This window comes from Quercus robur, chromosome 3 (genome assembly GCF_932294415.1).
Source record: "Quercus robur chromosome 3, dhQueRobu3.1, whole genome shotgun sequence".
Taxonomy (NCBI): domain Eukaryota; kingdom Viridiplantae; phylum Streptophyta; class Magnoliopsida; order Fagales; family Fagaceae; genus Quercus; species Quercus robur.
Genome location: NC_065536.1, coordinates 20,194,971 through 20,220,710, shown reverse-complemented (window position 1 = coordinate 20,220,710; position 25,740 = coordinate 20,194,971). Strand labels below are relative to the sequence as shown.

The 25,740-nt window shown below is 36.4% G+C and overlaps 2 protein-coding genes across 5 annotated transcripts; one reads left to right on the top strand and one right to left on the bottom strand.

Moving 5' to 3' along the window:
• Positions 1–9,280: 9,280 nt before the first annotated feature.
• LOC126717432 (mediator of RNA polymerase II transcription subunit 14) lies at positions 9,281–20,432 on the top strand. Its single transcript, XM_050419175.1, has 8 exons — positions 9,281–9,893; positions 12,025–13,104; positions 13,455–13,552; positions 13,913–14,087; positions 14,238–15,255; positions 15,384–16,402; positions 17,062–18,125; positions 19,117–20,432. The coding sequence occupies exons 1-8, from the start codon at positions 9,615–9,617 to the stop codon at positions 19,925–19,927; spliced, it is 5,544 nt and encodes a 1,847-aa protein (XP_050275132.1). The 5' UTR covers positions 9,281–9,614; the 3' UTR covers positions 19,928–20,432.
• A 1,621-nt stretch (positions 20,433–22,053) lies between these two features.
• Positions 22,054–25,516, bottom strand: LOC126717433 (pentatricopeptide repeat-containing protein At3g04750, mitochondrial). Of its 4 annotated transcripts, none has more exons than XM_050419177.1 (2): positions 25,348–25,516; positions 22,054–25,010 (listed from the first exon to the last, which is right to left on the bottom strand). In XM_050419177.1, exon 2 carries the CDS (start codon positions 24,102–24,104, stop codon positions 22,152–22,154), a length of 1,953 nt encoding a protein of 650 aa, XP_050275134.1. In that variant the 5' UTR covers positions 24,105–25,010; positions 25,348–25,516; the 3' UTR covers positions 22,054–22,151. The 4 variants fall into 4 exon arrangements, with proteins under 4 accessions (XP_050275134.1, XP_050275135.1, XP_050275133.1 ...); XM_050419178.1 differs by having other exon boundaries at positions 22,054–24,634; XM_050419176.1 differs by having other exon boundaries at positions 22,054–24,592.
• Positions 25,517–25,740: the final 224 nt, after the last annotated feature.

The window sequence follows — 25,740 nt, the reverse complement described above, 5'->3', positions numbered from 1 at the left end:
TTGAGTCATTGTAGGCAGCCTTTGCTCATCTCCTTTATGAAATTTGATCTCTGAATTTTTTTGAGATCTTTGAGCTTAGAAATTGATATTTGCTTGTTACAAATTTAATCCTATTATCTTTTCTTTGCTATAATCTTGTTTTGTTGCTGGAATTTCTTCTTAAACCCTTAATCTACACTAGTCTGAGTTCTACCTATCACATCACATACCATTGAACTTAGATGTTCTCCGAAAAGTTATTCTGAATATCATCCTAGGGCCTTATGGTTAGAGGGAGAGGAACACCAAGGTATGTTTGAGAGAAGCCTAATTGCTACATTTATTGCACTAATTCTCCAAAAGGTTGTGCTCTAGAAGTGAAACAATACAGGCATATTAGTCTCATTGGTAGTGTATATAAAATATTCCCTAGGGTGCTAGCTAACAGGTTGCTGTTTGTTTTAGGGAAGTTCCTCTCCCAATTTTGAAATGCTTTTATCACAGGGCGTAGATTTGGAATGCGTCCTCATTGCCAATGAATGTATTGACAGTAGAATGACATTGGGCATACTTGAGCTATTAAAGGGCCGTTTGTTAACATTGTTCTAGTAATATTGTTTGTATTTTTTGAAAATACGTATAGGTAAAAAAGTGTGTGAAAATACGTGTAATGTTGTTTAAAAACTGAAAAGTGTTGCTTAAACTATCATACCAAACAGCCCCTAAGTTTGTTGGATTTGAAGAAAGTCTACAACCATACTAATTGGAACTTTCAGATTTACATGCTGAAACAGTGCGGCTTTGGAGAGAAATGGACGAATTGGATTATTTGTTGCAAGGTGATACAGTATTTTTTAGGTAAAACAGAACAGTGCACATTGATACAGTATTTTTTAGGTAAGCCTTATGATGCAATAACAAGAATAACAAATTATTAGAATCTTCGTATAATGTGAGGATACTGCAGCAAATTTAAAAATAAACCTAACAAGGGAGGCACTAAGTTACCATTATGTGCAATCAGCGACGGAGTCAGGATTTGAGTTGAGGGGGGCAAAATTTATAACTCGATTTTCCAAAAATCAAGTTTTACATTTGAAATTCAATTTTCTAAAAATTGAGTTTCAAAACAATGGCATTTTCCTAAATAATTTTAGAAATGAAGCATTTTACTGGAAAGTTTGTGAAAAAAGGGTAAAAGTCCATTTTGCCCTTACGAGAAGAAAACAAAAATTCTATATTATGAATTGCACAACCAAGAAAGATGGTAAACTCTTTTACCCTTCTGTTCTCCCTTGGCTAAGCTTCCCCATTTGAAAGTACTATTTTTGTAAAGGTTAAAAATTATTAAGATATAGACATTCACATTTATGATTTATTCTAGAGATTTCCCACCCTTTGATAGATCAAACTAAATATATGGAATATTAAAGTCCAAAAATGAAAAGCGATAATATGATCTTAATCTGCACCTTATCATTGTATGCATGTAAAAGTGCGTGACGTACAGTTTTGAGTTACCCTTATGAGTCATGACCAAACAAAAAGGGGGAGAAAAGATGACAAGGAGTCAAGAAGTGGGAAGTAATATATATAAACTTTTCCAATAGAGCCTAGAGTTGTAACAACTTGCAAATAACATAATGCTTCCAAACACATTATATCTTAATCCAAACAAGTGAGTTGAAATATTGGGTTCTTTTATTTATTTATTTTTTAGATAAGTAGATAATGCAAGAGGATGATGTGAAGTTCAAACCATAGATATAAAACACCACAAAATTAAGATACCATTATTATCAGACAATCACTTAACCCTTCATTTTTTATGTTAAGATATTGGTTTTTTTATGTTGATGTTTTGCGGTTTGGTGTATTTTAAAATTTTAATCACATCCATTTCTAACTTTGCTTAGGAATCTAGGATAAATTACATGTCCTCCTAATTAGAATTGTTTGATATATAAAAGCTAAAAAGAGCATATGTTGGAGAAATTATAATATATACCCTACCTATTGTATTCATATTAGGTGCAATAAAAAATTTTGGTTACACTTAGGTTAAAGACACCAACTCAAATTGCCACTCTTACCCATTTTCGTTTGTTCATCAAAAAAACAAAAAAGTGCAATAAAATTTTTTTCAAATTAAGTAGGGGAGAGAATACATTGAGAAGACTAAAATAGTTAATATAATATAAGATAAACATAGCTCCTTCTCTCTCTCTCTCTCTCTCTCTCTCTCTCTCTCTCTCTCTCTCTCTCTCTCTCTCCTTTTTGTTTTCCAATGAGAATAGAGGAACACCACTTAATCTAAAAGCTTAGAGCATCAGCAGTGGGCTTTGCAAATGCTAAATGTAAGCTACATTTGGCATTTCGGTCCAAAATATGCTTAGCAACTGGAAGGTCAAAAATGAGAAATGTCAAATTTTTTTGGCATAGCGCTATAGTACCATCTTACATGTAAGATGGTACTGTAGCGCTATGCCAAAACAAAATAATATATTTTAATCCTTTTATTTTTTTCTCTCTCCTCTATGTCAAAATTTCTTTCTCAGCATCTCTCAGTATTTCGTCTCCCTCTCTCTCTTTGACTTCTCTCGTCTCTCTCTCTTTGTGTTGGTGCTTGAGGTAGAAGACCTTGGAGTCGCTGGTGGCGGCAGAGGGGATGAGTCTGGTGTCAAAGAGCTTGAGGATTTCATCATAGATGTTAGAGAGCTCTAACTCGATCTGGGTCAAAAAGCGCCGCTGAAGTGGGTTGCGATCTAGGTTGAGAGTGGGTTGCGATCTAGGTTGCGCCGCCGAAGTGGAGAGTCTGGTGTCAAAAAGCGCCACCGAAGTGGGTTGCAATCCGGTTCTTCTAGGTTGCGATCTAGGCTCTGTGTGTGTGTGTGTGTGTGTGTGTGTGTGTGTGTGTTTGTTTGTTTTTTTTTTTTTGTGATCGATGCCTAAAGGAAGAGGTCTGGGTTCTTCTAGGTTGCAATTTGGGTTCTGTGTTTTAGATTTGTTGTGATTTGCTTGTTTGATTTGGGTGATTTTGGTATGGATTTTTTTGTTGTGATTTTGCTAGGGTGGCAGGTGGATTTCTGGTGCTTGTTTAATTTGGGTGATTTTTTGTTGTGATTTTGCTGGGTATGGGTTTGCTAGAGGTTGAGGCCGGTGCTAGAGGTTGAGGAAGAAAGAGAGGAAAAGTTTGAGAAAGAGAGAACTAGTAAAAAAGAATATTTAAATAAAATGGGAAAAAAATAGAGTTTTGGGATGTTGGGTGTATTGTAAAATGGTATGATATAATTAATAAAGTAACTTTTTGAGATGATAAAATAGGATAGGATGTCATTTCGGGTTGTGGATGCTCTTACACCAATGAGTTTAACTCTATTATGCTATATTAAATATTTACTCTTGTTGTTATTATCTAATTAACGTGAGATTTCACTACTTAACTAACCACATGCATCGATCACTTTCACATAAAAATTACAACAATTACCCGCCAAATAAATCTTTTTGGTTTACAATGGACCATGACTATTGACTATACACATTCAACTTCCTCGAACTCTAGAGAGAGAAGAAAAACTGAAAAACTCCAAGCAGTAGTTGTAACGACCCAAGGAAAAACGCTAGCCACATTTGCGCTATACCTCAAAAGGACTAGTCACAATTGAAACTCCTTATAATTGTTAATAAAGCCCAGATCTACCCAGTAAATACCAAATGTGGGACTCATCACACACCCACACTCATCACACACCCACACACATCACACAATCAAATCAAATTAGGGTATCACAGTAGTTTCTAGCGAAAGAGACTGGGAGCATCCACATCAGTGGATGCAAAGTCTTGCATAATCGAAAAAACATTTTATTTTACACATTTTGACTAAAAAAACACTCACATCAGTGGATATAAAATTGTGTATTTATGTACAAGTGCTACAGTAACCGTGCATATATGCACGGTTACTGTAGCTTTTACATTTTTTTTCTCTCTCCTTCACCTCACTCTCTCATTTTTAACTTCTCACTCTCACCTCTCTCTCTTTTATCTCTGGTCCCTCAATTCGGCCTCACTGACATGATTAATTCAGCCTCATTGACGTCGATCAGTCCAGTGTCGTCGATCAGCCTCATTGATCAGTCCAACATCGCCGATTAGCCTCATTGATCAGCCTCGCCGATCAACCTCACTGATTAGCCTCGCCGATCAGTCTAGCCTCACTGATACGATCTCACTCACCTTTGATCCTTTTTAATTTTTTGTTTTGTCAATTTTGGATTTTCTATTTGATTAGTGGGTTTTGGGGTGATGGTGGTTGATGATGCTGGGTTGATAATGGTGGCTAGGTGTGTTGATGGTGGGTGAAGATGAATATTTTATTTGAATAAATGTGTATAATAGACAAATTGATGTGGGTATTTTGTAAAAATGAGAGTGTAAAATAGAAAAAGTAGATTTTAGATGTGTAAATTTACAAAATTTTTGCATCCACTAATGTGGATGCTCTAAACACCGGCACCAAACACAAATATGTATATCTCAGCGCACTACGTATACAAATTTAAACCAACGAGCTCAAACTGTGTTATTTTATCCGTAACTTTCATTTTCCACAAAGTTCTCTAGGTAAAGCAATAACAATAGGACAAATGGCACTGTGGATATCCTTTTTCTAACAACGAAATCAGACACCTATAGTCTTATCTAATAATAAATTATTTTCAGAGACAGTACTCTTGATTAATGAAATCATTTTCTATTATGAGCAAAACGCATTTTTTTCCTTCAAGGACAAGGACCAAGACTTTTGTGACACTAATAATTTGTGGCTTCCACTATTTTGAAGTCACAAAATCAACATGGCCTACAAATGCAATTGCAAAACCCAAATAGTAATAACTTTTACCAGTCAGAATGGTATCTTTGACATAGTGTATCAATGAAGATTATCATTTGACTCTTACTTAACCTCTTGAGCCACTCATTACTGTAAAAAAAAAAAAAAAAAAAAAAAAAAAAAAAAAAAAAAAAAAAAAAAAAGAACTTTCATCGATTAGTTTCAAGGTGATACTAACTTGAAATACAAGCATTTATCAAATAAAAACAAAAAGGAATATGAAAAGCTTTTCGTTAATTACTTCTCCCATGTGTGAAGTCCTAGTCTCAATTTTTCTTTTTCTTTTTTTGATGAACAAAAAAGGGTAGGTGAGCGACCAACATAGTAATTCTCTCTAAGCGTAACCATAATAGCATCTTACTCACTGGGTTCAAGGCTCTATTGGGGTGTAGGGTACCACGATGAGCTATAACTTCTTAACCTCACGAGGGACACTAGTGAACCTTAAGCTGTTGAGGGAGACAATCCAAGTGAGTCTAGTCTATATTCGGACTTGAATCTTGAATCTCACACTCTGCGCATCTTGTACTTTACCCAAAACCACTAGACCACACCCTCGGTGGTTGAAATCCTAGCCTCATGGATTTGCTTTCTCAGCAAACCAAACATTTAAAAAAATTCTTTTGAAAATCAGTAACATCATTATCTGATTTTGCATGAACCTTTTTAACGCTAACTTGCGGTTTTCACTGTTTTGAAAATCACAAATTGACCTAACAAGCTAATGAAGGAAAAAAAAACATGAACTTTACTACAAGGTAAAAACTTAAGTATTTGTTAGCTTTCCCAAAAAAATTCAAAAATATAATTGAATTGAATTTAAATGTCATTAAAAAAAACTAATATTGTTTGTGCTTCATTAATAAATAGAAACATAAGTTTAAATTTAATTGGTGAATTTAATGTATTAATTAGACCTAAAAATACATACCTAAGTTATACACTTACTATAAAATACTTACAAATTAACATGACAATTGTGATTGGTATCACATACATATAATAAATAATCTTTTTAACTATTTTGTCTTGTATTTTACAATCGACATCTCAATTCGTAATCTAATGTAGTAAAATTTGCAAAACCCTTAACATTGGTATCTTTCACTTATCAAATAAAAACAGAAGGAAATAAGTGAATAACAAAAGCTTAATGTTGTTGCTCTTCTTCTGCTGTGTCCGAAATCCTAGCCTCATGGCTTTGCTTTCTCAGCAACTTAAACATTTCTTTTACTTCTTTTAAGCATCAGTGACATCATTTTTTACTTATTCATCAATAATTGACCTTAATATTACTGCAGTAGACTTGTTAAATGATAGGAGTTAACTCGTGTGTGTTTATATTAAATAGTAAAAGTTAGATAGATCATATAAATATTAAAATTTGTCATTTGTGCCCCTTATTAAATGGTAGAACATGATCATTGTCTTAGAGTAATTAATGTGACCAAATTACAAACTCAAGACTATCAAATGAGTCAACCCTTTATAAGCCCCTAATTACTGTATATATTAACATTGTGATTTTGATGCTTCTGTTTCCTTTTATTTGCCAAGATTCGAACCTGGCTTGTCTGTAATTTAGCCTTATGCCACTGCAATAAATCCAAAGCCACATTTGACATTTTGATTATTGTTTTCTTATTGTGTTTTGACAAATGTGATCAACTATTTCACCGGGAACTCATTAAATGGTACTTCCTCCGTCTCACTTTATTTGTTCTATTTAAAAAGTCAAATTTTTTAAGGGAACATCATTTATTGTCTTGTCTACCTTTTAAAAATGTATAAGTTTCCAAAACTACCCTTAAATAAATTTATCAAAAAATTGAATAAGTAAATTAATAGGGGTATAATAAGAACATTAGTAAATTAATGACTTTTATTTTTAGAAATAGAAAAATATTTTGGGACATCCTAAAATGGAATAGAGGACAAACAAAGTTACAGTATTTTGATATTTGCTTTTTTTTTTCATTTTTATTAGTTACAATGAGGGAGGGGAGGTCTAAACCCGGCTAGGATGGCTCCGAAAAAGCATTAAAAAATGCTATAGTTATCTTCTATAGTTATCTTTAACTCTTAAGCAAAAGAAAAAAGAAATGGAACAAGATGCAAGTTCCATTTGCTGAGATTTTCTAGAATTTCTCTAGAGAGGGAAAGCAATATATTTTTACATTGTAGTTATAAGAATGGTTCACTTTCTTTGGAAGTGGCAAATGTTAGCCACATTTTTGCCAATAATATAAACTTTAGATGGTACTATTCACCTAAACTAATCAATGCTCTTCATAGAAATACTTCAGCTTATAAAATTCAAAAGCTAAATGAATCTCTTTAATGTTGTGCTTGAATTAGCTTATTTTTATTGATTTATTTTATTAAAAATAAACTAAATTAAATTATAGTTGTATTTATTAAAAAAAAAAAGTCAACAAATTGTATCTAATACTTTTTGTATTACAACATTTGGATGATTTTGTGAAACAGTTTATGCTTTTTAGATGCGAATTATAAGATGCGTACAATAGGAATTATTATTCAAATAAGACTGTCAATATTAATTACTCAAACTCCCACTATTTTTTTGAAATTTGTTTTTTTTTTCATGTGTACTCTACTCTATAAAGTATAAATTCACACTCAAAGAGGACACTAAAGCAGCGTTTGGAAAGCGGCTGCGTTTTGGCGTCTACGTTTTCAACTCTCTTTCTTTTCTATTTTTTTTACTGAGAAGCGCTCCATCACGTCTGTTAGTGGGTCCCATGCACTATGGGACCCACTACCTCTTGACTAGCAAAATAAGCTATGGACAATGCTTTCCAGTGGGTCCCGTGCACTATTCACGGGACCCACAAACCTCTTTTTTACACAAACTTTTATTAAAAATGAGTCCCATGACACTATTTACACATTTAAAAATTATTTTTCTACAGTATTTTCAGTTTTCAGCAAAATAAACGGTATCTAAACACACACTAAGTGAACGTTTGGATATAGCTGAATTTTTTTTCAGTTGCGTCTAGCATCTGTCAGTGGGTTCTGTGCACTGTTCACGGGACCCACAAACCTCTCTATTTAACAAAACTTTCATTAAAAATGGATCCCACGACACTATTCACACATTTTGAAATTTATTTTGTTACAGTATTTTCAATTTTCAGTAATAAACAGTATCTAAATAGACCTTAATTGTGGATGTCATTTACCACCTAATCCTTAAATGGATACTTATATATAGTGAAAGTGATATTTTCCTTATCTGGGCACAGGTACATCCTCTCTCTCTTTCGTAGCTTAAGTGATATTGTATTACATTCTACTTATAACGACTTTCCTTTACAAAGAAAACCAGGTTTAAATTTTCTTCTCCATTATTGTAATTATCATTTATAGAAAAACAAATATGTAATAGTTACTAGTAAATCAGTTTTTTTTTTTTTTTTTTTTTTGAAAATCAAGTAAATAAGTTATTACATACCATTCATTCTTAATTGAAATAAAATCAAAGTCCCATAAAAAAAAAAAAAAAATCAAAGTAATAGTTTGTGGTTAGCTTAACTAGTAAAATATCTTGTCATCCTCAAATAACAGTTCTAGGATTTAATCTCAACCCACACTAAAACCCAGTTAGTATCTTGATAAAAAAAAAATCATAATGAAATAAATATCATAAGATGAAATCCATAGTAAAGAAAGCATACATCTAGACAATGAAATAGTGCTCGACAATTAGTGGCTTAATAATAAAAGAGGGTCCATTTGGTTGGAGATTTCTAATATTGTTGTTTAAAATGATGTGAAAACTGTGATTTAAAAAGTGTTATGAAAACACATGTTTACAGTATTCATAAAGCAAAAATTGTATTTAGTACCATATATGTTTCAAATAACATGTTTCAGTGTATCAAAAAACATAAATGTATATTTGAAAAAGAAAGCTTTATGTGTTGTCTAATCAAGTGGCCCCATGTTTTTCAAAATATTTACAAAAGTTTCATTAAGCAATATTGTTTGAAATCAAAAAATAGTAAAAAGAGTTTTCCAAATTTAGTGTTTAAAACATCTTAAAATGAATAACGTAACTCAAGCACTCTTACTAAATGCGTTGTTTTTCTTTAGAACAACAATTTTCAGTGTTTAACACTGAAAACTATTGTTTGTAATCACATATCAAACAGGACCAGATTTACTCGTAATTCATGATTTGTTCTTTTCACATGATTTTCCTCTCAAACATCTAGGTCGAGTGTTACAATTTTTCATAGTAAAGGTCAAAAAGAAGAAGAGGTAGAGATTGACCAATATTATGGAGCCACGTGGCAATATCTCCCCTCACCCATGGCCTCCTTTTTTCATTTTGCAATAAAGCCTAGGTGGACAAGAGGAGGACGAGGTTTTATCGCATTTTTCTCTTCTCTTCTCGCTTCCTTCCTTTCTTTTCTTCCCCCCTTTTCTCTCTCTCTCTCTCCCTTCCAAATCAGAATCCACAAACGCACACAGACACGAAAAAAATAGGAGAGAGAGAGAGAGAGAGAGCTGGAAATACAGAGCTTATTATTACAGCTATAATATACCATTTCTTATTACATCTCAACACTAATTCTCTCTTTCTCTAAAAACCCTAATTTGGGGTCCATGAGGTGGTGGATACCGTAGATCTCAGAGACTTCGAATCTCTGAAACCCCCCCAAAACAAAAACGACACCGTATTGAAAGGGTTAAAGCAATAGCAATGGGGACGGAGCTAGGGCAACAAACGGTGGAGTTCTCGGCGCTGGTGAGCCGAGCGGCGGAGGACTCCTTCGTAGCCCTAAAGGAGCTGGTGGAAAAGGAGAAGGAGAAGTCTCAGTCGCTGTTGTTGTCGTCTTCGACATCGACGTCGACGTCGTCGTCGTCTTCGGGCGAAGCTTCGCAGCTGGATACGGAGAGGAAGATCAACTTGCTCAAGTACATCGTCAAAACCCAGCAGCGCATGCTCCGCCTCAACGTTCTCGCCAAGTGGTGCCAACAGGTTCTGAAAGTTTGTTCCTTTTCTTTGAGAATGTCCAAAAATTCTTTGGATTTAGTTCGTTCTATTGAGGAAATTTTGGGTTTTTTTTTTGTTTTTTTTGTTTTTGGGTTATTGGTTTTGGGGTTGAATTAGTTGTTTTAACTGAATCTGAAGTTTTTTTTTTCATTGGTTGGTGGAAGGAGAAACAAAGAGAATTTGAAATTTTGGATTTTGTGTGTGTGTGGGTGTATTGGTTTTAGTGACAAATTTTTATGAATTTCTGGTTTATTTGTGTTGGGGTTGAATTAGTTGGATTTGGGGTTGGGGGAGGAATGTGAAATTTGGTGTTTTTCTTTATTTTTTTTTTTTATTGGGTTTGGATTGGTTATTTTTTAAAAAATGTGATTTTTTTTTGGGTGGTTTAATTGGATTTGGGTTTTTATTTTTTATTTGGTTGATGAGGAAGTGGAGGAGGAGCAGAGAGAGAGTGTGAAATTTGGTGTTTTGCAGCTGAAAGGGTTGTGAATGTTTGATTTCATGGCCAATTGGGTTTGAGGGTTTTTTGAACTTTGGGATAATTTGAGTCTGGTTGAATTGCATTGATTCTGTAAGAGAATGTGACTTTTGGGTGGTTTTGATTGGAATTAGTGTTCCTTTTCTTCCAGAGGAAGAATTGAAAAGAAAAGAGAATTGCTAGAACTACTGTCTTTTGGACCTGGATGGGTTGCGAATGTTTGATTTGGTGGTGAATTAGGGTTGAGGGTTTATGAATTTTAGGATAATTGAGGATGTAATTTAATTTAGCTCAATCTTTAAGAGACTGTGACTTGGCATGGTTTAATTTTATTTTGAAATGGTTGCTGAGAAGTGGAGTAAATGCAAAAAATGCAAAGAAAATTGTGTTTTGGACTCAGCCAAGTTGTGGGTTTTGGTTTAGTGAAAAATCAGTGTTGAAGAGTTATTTGTTTAGGCTAATTTGGGTTGTGGTTTAGTCGGATTTGCTATATCTTTGGTTGCTGAGAAGTAGAAAGAAATATAAGTTTGGGAAGGGTGTTTCATTAAGTTGCTCAATAGGGTGACTTACCAAAAAAATGAAAAAAAGTAGCTCAATAGGGTTAAATTTTATGAATTTAGGTTATTAACCAATTAGGGTTGGAGATTCATTAATTTTTGGCTAATATCTGTTTTAACTTTATTTTTTTATAAACAAATTGTGAAATTGGGTGGTTCAATTGGATTTGCCATTTCTTTCATTGCTGCAGAATATGAAGGAACTGATAGAAATGGGAGTTTAGGTTTCTCTATTGATGCATTGGATTCATTGGCTCAAGTAGGTCAATTTGGTTGAGCCTATGCTTGCAAAATATGTGACTTTTATTTGGATAATGTAAGTTTAATTGATGTTTTGGGTTTTACGCTTGGACGGTTTAGTGGGATTTGACTTAAAGGCCAATCGGGTTAAATTATGTGGACTTTGATAATTTAAATGAATTTTGTTTGGAAAATGTAATTTTTTCTGTCTTTTAGCCTCTAATTAGGTTAAGAATATGTGAATTTAGGTTCTTTTGTTAAATGCATGTTTTTAAATATCAATTTTCAAGATTTTAATTAATTACTTCTTTTTTTGAAAAATTTGAATTTAGGTTGCATGTTAGGGTTTGCAACCTCTACTATTTGTGAATCTGTCTCAGTAGCCAGCTAGGCTAAAAAATAATAATAAATTCAGTTCAGTTTTATCAGTTGACTTTAACTACTCAAATGTACACTTTCAGCTTAAATTCGTTATACTTGCTTGAAGCCATCAACTTTTTAATTGTTGAGAAAATGAATAACAAGTGTTGTTCTTTTGAACTCGGTTCACTTGCACTTCTCAAATTAGTGATGGGTTTAGTTTTTATTTTGGAAAGTGATTAACCTACGATGTTCCATTGATGTTTTAAGTGGATAGAATTTTCTTCTCCAGTTGGTTGTTAAGAATGGAGGAAAATGAACAAATATATGAAGTTTTGAATTCAACTTTTTAAGTTATTTTGGTTGAAAAAACTGCATTTGCTCCCATTCTTTATTTCTATAGAATTACAGATATTTAAAAGAGATGTTATACAATTTTTTAAATGCATTTTCTTTTTCGTGCGTCTGGCCTACTCTGCAGGTTCCTTTGATACAGTACTGTCAGCAACTTGGATCCACACTATCAAGTCATGATACATGTTTCACCCAAGCTGCAGATTCACTGTTTTTCATGCATGAGGGGCTACAGCAAGCTCGTGCTCCTGTCTATGATGTGCCTTCTGCTATAGAAGTCCTCCTTACAGGGACTTATGAGCGCTTACCAAAATGTATAGAGAATGTGGGTATTCAGAGCACATTAACTGAGGATCAGCAAAAGCCAGCTTTGAAGAAGTTGGACACGCTTGTGCGGTCTAAATTACTTGAAGTTTCACTGCCAAAAGAAATTTCTGAGGTAAAAGTTTCTGATGGCACTGCACTGCTTCGTGTAGATGGGGAATTTAAGGTTTTAGTTACGCTTGGTTACCGAGGACATCTATCAATGTGGAGGATATTACATTTGGAACTGCTGGTTGGTGAGAGAAGTGGGCTTGTGAAGCTGGAGGAATTACGACGGCACGCTCTTGGAGATGATCTAGAGCGTAGAATGGCTGCAGCAGAAAACCCATTTATAACATTATATACAGTTCTCCATGAGCTTTGCGTTGCACTTGTCATGGATACTGTCATAAGGCAAGTACAAGCTCTTCGACAAGGAAGGTGGAAAGATGCAATTCGATTTGAGCTCATATCTGATGGTAGTACAGGTCATGGAGGGAGTGCTGGTTCCACACAATTGAATCCAGACGGAGAAGCTGATTCATCTGGTCTCCGAACACCTGGATTAAAAGTTTTATACTGGTTAGATTTTGATAAGAACTCCGGGACATCTGACTCAGGATCATGTCCATTTATTAAAATTGAGCCAGGACCAGATCTGCACATAAAGTGTCTTCATAGCACATTTGTTATAGATCCATTAACTGGGAAGGAGGCAGAATTTTCTATTGACCAAAGTTGCATTGATGTTGAGAAGTTGCTACTAAGAGCTATATGTTGTAATAGGTATACTCGTTTGCTTGAAATTCAGAAAGAGCTGGGGAAAAATGTGCAGATCTGCCGAGTGGTAGGTGATGTTGTCCTTCAGTCACACTTGGAAGAACCTGATATTGACTATAGAAAGGTCAGTTGACTTTTATTATGGAATCATTGCTCATGTGTTGAAGTTTCTCATTTGGCAGAATGCCATGCGCCTTGTATTGTTTCAAATCTGTTGAGATTGTTGACTTGTTTGTAAATGAAAGTATTGCATGGTATCTCTTATGTGTTTGCAGAAGATGGTTTTGTACCAGGAAAATTCCATCATGGATCTTTCATTTATTTGTCTTTGTTCCTTTACTGTTGCCAGGAGTCTATTTCTTCTTTTTCATGCATTTTCTCTCTAGAGCTCATGAGCTTTCCTTTTGTTTTTCTGTTTTTAAAGGGATGAATCTCCTGAACTTGATTTTTTTTTATTTGAATTTCTGTCTGCAGAAGGACAATAAGTCTGGCACTAGGGATTATGAGGGGCAGGAAGTATTACGTGTTCGTGCCTATGGCTCATCTTTCTTTACCCTTGGAATTAATATAAGGTATCCTCTACCCATACAACTATAGTGACCTTCTATGTTTTCCTATATTGACATCAGTTTAATTTGGGGCTAACTTGTTCTGCAACATAATAAAAGCTTTATTATTTTGATTGAGAAAATGAAGAACTGTACTCACAATTAAAGTTGATTTGGCTAGGCATTACAAAAGAAAAGCTATTGAAAAATTTTCATGGATTCTTTTTCCTTTTCCTATTCCTTTTAAAATAGTCATCTGTTTCATAGGAAAAAAGTAAAGAAACAAAAGCAAACACAATAGTCCCTTCTAAATTGTACTTTGTGGTGTTTCAGGACACAATTTCATCATTTTCTGTAGAATATCTAAGTGTTCGTGTCTTGTAGGAATGGTCGCTTTCTCCTTCAGTCATCCCGGAATATTCTTGAACCTTCAGTATTGACAGAATGTGAAGAAGCTTTGAACCAAGGAAGCATGACTGCAGCTGAGGTTTTCATAAGCTTGAGAAGCAAAAGTACTCTGCATTTATTTGCATCTATTGGCAGGTTTTTAGGCCTTGAGGTAAATGTTTGTTCTTTTTTGCTTTCTCTTGAAGAAGAAAAGCTATCAGTAATTATACATTCCACCAGCTTCATAGATAATGTGTATTAAAAAAAAAAACTTACGACTTCAATTTGTATCCTTTAAGGTTGTATAATTTGGTTCTTGCAGGTATATGAGCAAGGTTTTGCTGCAGTTAAAGTACCCAAGAACATTGGGAATGGTTCATCTATGTTGCTGATGGGGTTTCCAGACTGTGGGAGCTCATATTTTCTGTTGATGTTACTTGATAAGGATTTTAAACCCCTGTTTAAGTTGTTAGAGACTCAGCAAGATCCATCTGGAAAAGCCCATTCTTTTAATGACCTAAATAATGTGATGCGTATAAAGAATATTGATATTGGCCAGATGCAGATGCTTGAAGATGAAATGAATTTGAGCCTACTTGACTTGGGAAAACGACATTCCTTTCTGCCTAGTGCAGGAGGTCCTAATCAGGCTTCTGAACATGGTATTCTTTCTGATATTGGTCTTGAGAGTTCTATGCAGCTTGCAGAGTGTCCTCCTTCTAGTTTTTCATCTGTTGTTGATGAGGTGTTTGAACTTGAGAAAGGGTCATCTGTGCCTCCATTCTCTGTTCAGAATCTCTCCTCATCGTACAACACATCTCCTGCTTCTCATTTTGGCTCTGCTCCAATGAATCTTCATAGTTTAAAAGCTGGAACCCCTTCTCCTAAGTGGGAGGGCGGTATGCAGATATCACAGATCAATAATGTTGCAAAAGTTTCGAGTATGGTGACTCATTATAATGGATCTTTGTATTCATCGGGCAATTTGAAGGGCCCTGTACAGTCAAATTCAGTTGGTTCACTATCTTCTGTCACAGGAAGGAGTGCAACTGTGAAAAAGCTATCAGCATCGAAGTCTGAGCAGGATTTGGCTTCACTTAGATCTCCACATTCGGTTGAGGCCACAACAGATGAAGATCAGCTCAGATTGCTAAATGATACTTCAAAGGATTCAGTGTATGGGAGTCGGTCAGCTCGACTATTATCTCCTTCCCGAACCACTGGCCCTCGAATGCCTGCGCCAGGTGCAAAACCTAATGGACTTAGAAGTTCACCTACCGGGCCTCTAGCTGGATCTTTCAGAGTTGCTGGATCAAGTTCATGTACTACAACTCCCGTATGTAAGATTCCTTCTCCGTGTTTATCTACATTAAGTTGGGCTATATACTCTTCTTTTTTTTTTTTCCCCTCCCAGTTCAGTTCTACTCTTTAGATATCAATGTTTGACTAGAGATTGGTCTCATTTCAGCCCATACACCAGAACCTGCAATTTGTCAAAGTCCTAGTCAAGATGTTTCCAAGCATGATAAAAATCCTCGAAAGCGTATGGTTTCAGATATTTTGAGTTCAATTCCATCACTTCAAGGTCTCGAAGAAAATACAGGATTTTATAAGAGAAGGAAAATCTCGGGGTCCACTCATTCTCAACAGCCTTCATCTCAGGCACTTTTATCAATAGAGATGGTTGCTAAAAGTGAAGGATATAGCTATGGGAATCTTATAGCTGAAGCAAATAAAGGCAATGTGCCTTCCAGCATTTATGTTTCAGCTCTGCTTCAAGTGGTCAGACACTGTTCACTCTCTATCAAGCATGCCAGACTGACTAGCCAGATGGAGACACTAGAGATCCCTTATGTTGAAGAGGTGGGGTTAAGAAATGCATCCTCGAACATATGGTTCCGGCTTCCATTTGCTAGAGGTGACTCATGGCAACACATTTGCTTGCGGCTTGGCAGACCTGGAAGCATGCATTGGGATGTCAAAATAAATGATCAGCACTTCAGGGATTTATGGGAGCTTCAGAAAGGAAGCAGTAGTACACCATGGGGTTCTGGCGTTCGCATAGCCAATACATCTGATATCGATTCACATATTCGATATGATCCAGATGGTGTTGTTCTGAGTTATCAATCTGTTGAGGCTGACAGTATAAAGAAGTTGGTGGCTGATATCCGAAGGCTCTCTAATGCAAGAATGTTTGCCCTTGGCATGCGGAAACTCCTTGGAGTAAGAGCAGATGAGAAGCCAGAAGAGTGCAGTGCAAACTCTGATGTTAAAACACCAGTTGGAGCCAAATGTGCTCTTGAGACAGCTGATAAGTTGTCAGAGCAGATGAGAAGGGCATTTAGAATCGAGGCAGTTGGACTAATGAGCTTGTGGTTTAGTTTTGGTTCAGGTGTTCTAGCTCGCTTTGTTGTTGAGTGGGAATCAGGTAAAGAGGGTTGCACAATGCATGTTTCTCCCGACCAACTTTGGCCACATACAAAGGTTTGTTCAATTTTACTTAACTGTGTATTGCTTTGTCTTTTTTCTTTAAGTTCTTTTATTTTTTGGGGGGTCAGAGGGGGCGGGCGCCCCCCGCGGGGGGGGAAGGCTGGGGATCAGAAAGTGGTGTGAATAATTTCCTTATCCTTTTGGGATTAATCTAGAGTTGAATTTGTGCTTCACATACACTCTGCGTTGTGCTGGCTTTTATGCCTGTATCTGGCCTAGTCTTTTCTCTACTGTAGCATGTTTAATTCTTTTTTTCCCCCTTTTGCTTTCGTCACACTCCTCCTTATGTATATAAATCAAAAATTTTTTCAGCTTGCACCCTTTCCAGAAAATTTCATGATCAAGAACAATGCAACCATGCTTTCATGGAATTTCAGAAATGGATTTATGTTATATGCCAGTGTTGTTATTTAGTGCAGTAAATCCTGTGAAATATCAAGATGTTTTGTGCAAGATTATCTTTTTTCCTTTAATTCCTAATACTTTTATATTTGTGTTTATTATTGAAAATAAGATATGTAGCTCTTCCCCCATCCCACAAAAAAAAAAAAAAATGCAAAATTTTCCTGTGAATTTATATATGAAGCCTTTTATTTATTTATTTATTTATTATTTTTTTAATAAGTATATGAAGCCTTTTCTGTTCTGTACAGTTTCTGGAAGATTTCATAAATGGAGCTGAAGTTGCATCACTTTTGGACTGCATTCGCCTCACTACAGGGCCCTTGCATGCTCTTTCAGGTGCAACTCGACCAGCACGAGCTGGTCCTGTTCCAGGGGTCCCTGGGGTAGCTTTCCCAAAACAGCCAGGGTACATAACATCTCCAGGTCTCTTGCCTGGCAGTTCGACAACAAATGTTAGTCAGGCTACCTCTGTTCCTCCAGGGAACCCAACTCCATCTTCAGCTACAGGTCCTCCTCCCAATCACAGCCTTCATGGAGCGCCAATGTTAAATGCTGCTGGGCGTGGTGGCCCAGGCATTGTTCCAAGCTCTCTGTTGCCTATTGATGTCTCAGTTGTGCTACGTGGTCCTTACTGGATACGAATCATATATCGTAAGCACTTTGCGGTTGACATGCGCTGCTTTGCTGGAGATCAGGTGTGGTTGCAACCGGCAACACCGCCGAAGGGGGGCTCTGCAGTTGGAGGGTCATTGCCATGTCCACAGTTTCGCCCTTTTATTATGGAGCATGTTGCCCAAGAACTCAATTGTTTAGATCCTAATTTTGCCAGTACTCAACAGATGGCTGGGCTAGCAAATTCAAATGGTCAAAACCCAAGTACAGTTGCTCAGTTGTCTGCTGCCAATGGAAACCGAGTTAACCTCCCTAGTTCTGCTGCAATGTCTAGGGCAGGAAACCAAGTAGCTGGTATAAACCGTGTGGGAAATGCTCTAGGAACTTCAAATTTAGCTGTTATGGGCTCTGGAGTGGCTTTACGTAGATCCCCAGGCACAAGTGTCCCTGCACATCTGCGAGGTGAACTGAATACTGCCATTATTGGTCTTGGGGATGATGGAGGGTATGGAGGTGGTTGGGTTCCTCTGGTTGCACTAAAGAAGGTTCTAAGAGGTATACTCAAGTACCTTGGAGTGCTATGGCTATTTGCCCAGCTACCAAATCTTTTGAAAGAGATCCTAGGATCAATTTTGAAAGACAATGAAGGTGCACTTCTGAATTTGGATCAGGAGCAGCCTGCCTTGCGCTTCTTTGTAGGGTAAGATAGTTTCCTGTTTGTTTTGGCTGTTTCTGTTCGCATCTTAAAAACCTTCCTTTTTCTACGTTTTGTTTCTCCTTTTGTTAGTTAGAGAATGGTGCCCATCATCTTACATGGTGTGCTTTGCAAATTACTTAGTTTCAATTTCTTCGTATTATCATTGATGATATCAAAATGAAAGCACAGATGTGCGTGCGATTACTAAGTAGTGGAATTCACAAATTGGGCTTTTTAAGATGGAACATCAACGGGTTGATAAAAAATGGGAAGATTAAAAGATTTATGGCTGTAATGTAAGGATACAGCTTCTTATATCGTTAGGAGTTTAGGATGTAGCATCCCCATTTATGGCTTAACGTCAAATCTCTTGGCATGAGGATTCTGTAGTGTTGAGACGTGGATAGTTTGTTGATCTGCACATGGTTGGCTCTGGAACATTTAGGACATAGATTATTGTTCTCTAGGCCATATCATGCATAGATCTGTTGAAATTGACACTACTCAACTTGAAAAATGTTTAAACATACTTTTAGTGGATTTATTTATAAATTCCAGTTTTCTCCTCACAAATTCCACCGTGTTCTGTGTCAATTTTCTGATGTATGGATGTAAAACTTTTTTACAAGACACCTTCTCCATCAGAATTGAGATAGTTGATCTACTGTTTTATTATTATTATTATTATTATTCAACTTCTCATATGTAGTTGTTACCCTCAAATTCATAATTGTAGCTTGATCCCCACCCTTTTTGGTTGTTTTTGAATTGATTGCTTGGACCTCATCCACACTTTACTTCTGTTGGCAATTTGAGGTGTTAAAGCCATGAATTAGAAAAAAGAAAATTCTTGAAAGCTTCTGTTCTCATAAGTTGTTGCATTGTATAAGGGAATGGAAGCACTCTAATGCTGCTTGGATAATGTAGAATGATAATTGCTTATTCCTTGTGCATTGCATATGATTCCTAAATCTGATTGCATGCCTTTCTGCAGGGGCTATGTATTTGCTGTAAGTGTCCATAGAGTTCAACTTCTTCTTCAAGTCCTCAGTGTGAAGCGCTTCCACCATCATCAACAGCAGCAACAACAACAGCAGCCAAACTCTGCTGCTGCACAGGAAGAACTTACTCAACCTGAAATTAGTGAGATATGTGACTACTTTAGCCGTCGTGTTGCATCAGAGCCATATGATGCTTCACGTGTTGCTTCATTCATTACTCTTCTCACCTTACCCATATCAATTCTAAGAGAATTCTTGAAATTAATAGCATGGAAAAAAGGATTAGCCCAGGTACAAGGTGGAGACTTAGCCCCTGCGCAGAAACCACGTATTGAATTATGTCTTGAAAATCACACAGGGTTGAGTACGGAAGAGAACTCTGAGAACTCATCTGTAGCGAAAAGCAATATCCATTATGATCGGCCCCATAATTCTGTTGATTTTGCTCTCACTGTTGTTCTGGATCCTGCACACATACCTCACATAAATGCTGCTGGTGGTGCTGCTTGGTTGCCCTACTGTGTTTCTGTTAGGTTAAGATTTTCATTTGGAGAAAACCAGAATGTGTCTTTTCTTGGTATGGAAGGAAGCCATGGAGGCCGAGCTTGCTGGTTCCGTGTTGATGACTGGGAGAAATGTAGAGTGGGGGTGGCTCGAGCTGTGGAGGTTAATGGATCTTCGACAGCAGATGTTAGTCAAGGTAGATTGAGAATAGTTGCAGATAGTGTGCAAAGAACACTGCATAAGTTCCTTCAAGGGTTAAGGGATGGTGGTGGGGTTACTGCAAGCTCTGGGTCAACGTGATTAATTAGCAATATATGGTTCTGAAATATTGGTATTTGCCAGCGAGTCTCTTGGGGGTCTTGTATAGATATGTCATGGAATGTGCTTTCTTCTATTCTTAGGTAATGCAATTGAGTCGATGGAGGGAGTTGCAGTGATGGGTGAATAGAGTCCGGGTAAAACGTGATTAAAGATGTTTGAATGATGAACTCACAGAGCTCGCAGGCGGGGGGAGATTGACAGAGCTGACTTAGACCTCTCATAAGTAGGGCGGATGATGTTTTTGGACGTAGATCATCTGATAATTAGGGTGTAAAATGTTTTTGAAGATTAGTATATTTTATCATTGGTAACATAATTTTGGGGCAGTGGTTTTTCCTTGTACAGGTCACACTAGACAAATTAGATACGAACTTTGTAAAAAATTTGTTTCAGCTGGAGTTGTATACCCCTATGGGACACTTTTAAGGATGCTCATTTTCTCTAAAAGCGATTCAAGGATAATTAACCTGTGATTACAATTTTAGTCAAGGACTTCATTGTGGACTTCTAGAGTCCTCGTTGGCAAAAAAGTTCAAACCTAAGACGCCTTTACTCGGTGGTCTACCTCAACTAGAAAATCCATCAAATCTTACTTTTAAGACTTGTAGTGTATTGTAGGAGAATGATTTTTATAATATATATACATATATACACACACTAGGGTGAGAACTTGTTCACTTTCTCAACGTTGTGGAGTGCCAAAAGCACTGAATGAAATATTGGTTATGGAAATGATCAGTGTAAGGAAAAATGTGATCCAAGTTCATTATAAAAACCAAATTGCAGTAAGCAGTATATAAGGATCTAGGTAACATTTGCCTTGATGGGTTTTGATATATTTCAATATTTTTTATCGAGAATTTTCTTCCATGTCAGTTTGGAAGAAATCCTTTCAAATTGTTAGGTGGCAGTTCAAAAGATTTACTTGTAATCCATTTAATAATCACACGATTTATTTAATAATTAGTAATGGATTTCAGATGCACTCTTAAGAAAGACACTGACAACAGAAACCTTTCAACTACGCAAATATTAATGTATTTACACCCTCAAATATTAATGTATTTACACCCTTCAGTCCTCTCAACATTGCTCTTTATGCTCAAAGCTGGCTTTAGCTTGCCAAGTAGTTAGGTTGAGCCACACCTGAAATGAACGAAAAGAAGCATAATTAATTCATATAAAAGTTCTTAGCAAATACTAAAACAATAACTATAGCAAGTTTTAGTCATTGATGGGTGTACGTGTGCATGTGTATAATGGAACTATCTGAAGGTATTAAGGGAACTATAAGACACTACTGATTCATGTCAGCAGTCATTGGCCTGTGGGTTGACTAGCACTTCCTGTCTCTCCCCAAAAGGAGGGAGGTTCAATAGTTCTAGGTCATCAGCCCATGGCCTTCGATTCGGGGATACAATTGTATTGTAATCTCCACCCCAAAGATAGTATGTTGGAAATTTTAGATAAGCATGCAATCACATGATTTTGCCTTCATATCTAACCATTCACTGGCACGGGCGAACAATTAGTGTCTATATCATATATAATGGTTGCTCAAACATTTACTGCCCATAAGGCACAAATAGTCCCAATTTGAGCACTATAACATTCAGTTACAAAGCATTTATTTTGGGTAAGAAGACCTAACAAAACTGTAACTATATAAAAATTCATTGTTTAAAAGAACACCTGACCATGAGCAGTCAGAAAGACGAATAAGTGAAACCAAAATATGAGTCACATAGCATTCAAGACTACCTTCACTCATACACGGTAAAATGAGTCTCCCTGAGGACTGTCAGCATGAAGACTATCTGCTAGTGCCATAATATGCTGCATTAGGTTTGACTAACCTGTTGCCTACTCTGTGTACTTCCCTCCAGCTTAGACTGACATGTTCACCATCCCAACAAATGCAATAATATAAAATGGAAATAGAGTGATGAACAAACAGCAATGCTAAGCCAGTAAATATTTTTTGGTTAGGCTCTATATGAAATTATATGCAAAACAAAAGCCCGCTAGGAAAATTCCTTGAAGAGAATTCCTAAGACGTGCATAGTCAAGAGAAAATACTAGAAGAACAGCATACAAGAAGTTAATTTCACATGACCAGCAAACTAAAAATATTCCATATCTGCATCACTGTCGTCAAAGTCAAAAAGCAAGTGTCAGGCCTCAAACGGAAATCAACATAGGTCTATAGTAACATTTGCAAGAAGAATGAAAAAGCAGGGCTGGACATCATTTCACTTTTCATACAATTCAATATGGACTGAATCTCTTCCCATCTTGGATGCTTCTTATCTGCAGCCACAAAATCATGAAAAACTCCATCAATAACCACACTGCTGCAACCAGCAGTCTTGTTTACTCCCCTCCTTTCCATGTGTTCCCTAATCTTGTCTGAACAACTCCATCTTCCCCAGGTAGAATATATATTGGACAACAAAACATATCCACCTGGTTCTTCAGGTTCTAACTTTAGTAGCTCTCCCAAAGCTCTCTCTGCAAGTTCCATGTTTCCATGAGCTCTACAAGCACCCACAATTGATCCCCATATGGATCGACTTGGTTTCATTGGCATGTTGTCAACCACTTCTTCTGCTTCAGCCAGCCTCCCTGATCGCGCATAAAGATCCACCAAACACCCATAATGCTCGATTCCTGGTTCAATACAATATTTTTCCTTCATGCTATTGAATATTTTGATCCCTTCATCCACAAGTCCACTATGACTGCAAGCAGTAAGAATAGCAACAAAAGTCACATTATTTGGCATTACATCCCCTTGCATCTCAGAGAATAATTCAAGAGCTTTGCTTCCATAACCATGGAATGCAAATCCGGTAATCATGGTAGTCCATACATTAACATCCTTTTTGGTTAGCCCCCTGAAAACCATGAAAGCTATTTCAATACTCCCACACTTGCAGTACATGTCTATTAATGCTGAACCCAAAAACGCATCTACTTTCATCTGCATCCTAACCACCCGGCTGTGTATCAATTTCCCTTGGTCCAGTCCTCCTATTTCTGCTGCAGCATGGACCAAGATTGCCATTGTGACATTGTCAGGCATAACATTATTTACAACCATGCTGCTGAATAAACTCATTACCATCATATAGTCACCCTTCTGGGAATAGCCAGAAATTAAAGAATTCCAAGAAAAAAGATTCCTCCTAGGCATTTGATCGAAAAAAGTGTGGGCAAGGTCCAATTCCCCAACCTTGGCATATCCTGCAATCATGGTGTTCCATGAAATGGTATCCTTTTCCACTAAAGCATCAAAAATTCTTTGAGCAAACTCCAATTTCTTGCATTTGATGTACATATCAAGTAGAGCATTGCCCAAGATCAAATTTGAAGAACTATTGGACTTCCTCTGCTCAATCCATGCATGAACAGACTTCCCCAATTTTGCATTTCCTAGCTGCCCACAAGACACAAGAAGACCTACAATAGTAAAGTCATCAGGTTCAAGACCTGAAACCAACATTTCACGAAATAGTTCCAGTGCTTCTAAACTGTATCCCCTTTTAGCATAACCAACAATCATAATATTAAATGAGACAGCATCTAATACAGGCATATGCTGGAACACCTGATATGCAAGCCCCACAAGTCCATTCCCCAAATACATTTTGATCAGGGAGTTTTGCAGATAACCATAAGACAACAAACCCAACACAACAGCATGACAGTGGATCTGTTTTACTTCTAATATACATTGGGAGGCTTGTAGCAGGTAAAGCAGAGTGTGTTTATCTGGGTATATACCTGACTGGAGCATTGAATTATAGAGAGCAAATGACTGATTCGTCAAGAACGATAAGGCGTTGATCATGGTGTTGTAAATGTAGAGATTTGGATGTGGAGTATAATTGTTGAAAAGGAGGAGGGCCATGTCTAGATTTTCAGGATGTGAGATTGCTGAGTATAAGAGGAGCCTGCTCATGGGAAATGTTTGCCCAATGAGATTGGTCCTCATCATCTGGCCCAATATCTGCTTGAAATGATCCCTTATGCAACATTTCTCAAGCAAAATAAGGGTAGGGTGATTGAGTTCAAGTGATACAGTTGGATCCCAGTTGATCCGGGTGTTTGAAGATGAACTAAGAAAGCGAATACCTCGGCCACACCGATGCATAAATAAACATTCAGTGAATACTAAAAAGCTCTCTATGTGCTGGGAACAGAATAGTTTTGTTTTATATTCAAAATAGTCTAAAAATATCACCTTTTGTTTTTGGATCAATTGTGAAAATATAGCAGTGTTGACTATTACAAATAACTTTTTCTACAATGATGACCATATTTCTATCAACATGAAATTTTTATTTGGATCAAATGGAAAGCAATCATGCAGATTGTAGTCCCCAGCTTTAAAATGACCAATAATATCTTTAATATTGAAATTGTCACCACCTAAAAATCCAAAAGAGCATACTTTTTCTCCATGACCCTGAAGAGCTCCATTTATTCAGCCACTTTCACTTCCTTGTTGAAACTTCAAGGTTAAAAGTCTGCACGTTAATACAATGCACATAGCTTTCTCAATTCTCAGGAACCCATCCTCGTGCTTGAGATGAAAACATGCAGAGCTCCACAATGAACAGTAAAAATGCTCATTACAATCTGATAGGAAAAATCAATTTCAAAAGGCAGCGGAAATCATTTCTGACCCCAGGGCCATATTGGGTATCAAAACGGTTGGTCAATGAATACCAACTAAGAAATCCAAGTTTAAATATGCACTGAAGGCTTCTCCCACTTCTACATGGGTTATTACCATTTTTTTTCAAAACGGTTTTCCCATCAAACACAAACTATGCAGAATGCTCGCATAACATGAATGGTGTACACAGACATTCTATAGAAATCATTGTACATTGCTCCATTTTAAAGCATCCAAACAGACAATCCTATCAAATTCACACACAAAATCTGATTTCAGCTGTAGCTTCAAGAATTTTGACAAAAGTCTCTAATTCTACATGTTCTAAAAAAATTCTTGATCTTTTCCCAGTAGAATTCACATCAGGGTCCCCAAAACCTACATTCCCAGAATTTCAATTAACATACATTAATAATGATAATTTCTTGTCTGCTCTAAAACAAAAACAGCATCTTTAATTCTGTAAAACTTAAATACAGTATCAAGCTAATGTAACCACATATGCATTATACTAAGTGTAGAAAAATTCTTTTTTCATCAAAAAACTTGTACTATTAAACTTTTAAAGAAATGGGTTAGCTGAAAAATCAAAGTGAAAGTATGATCAAACTCAAATGCTAAGAAATTATACCAAATTCGAGCTCAAACATAAGCACATGGTTTCAATGGAAAGAGAGGGGAAAAAAAAAAGAAAAAAAAAGAAAGTAAAACTTACCAATTGATACTGAAATGTGTGAAAGAAGAATAATGATCAAAGCCCTAAAATTTCAGTAAGGGTTTAGATTATCTTGTAAAGAGGAATAAAGATCAAAACCCTAGCTGTGATAGAAAAAGCCCTAAAATTTCGGGAGAGTCGGGTCTAACTATTCTGATTGGGTTGGGTTTCCATTTTGGGCTGAACTGAATCACGTTATTAGATCCAACGGATGGCCCAGCTGATTATCTTACTCTTTGTTTTTTTAAATAGATATTCTGATCTTTAGCTCATATGTACACTTCAAGTGTGTTTAGATACCGCTTATTTTGCTAAAATTAGAAAATTATTACTGAAAGTATTGTAGATAAAGGTAAAAATTAGTTGAAATAGTACAGTGGGGCCTATGAATAG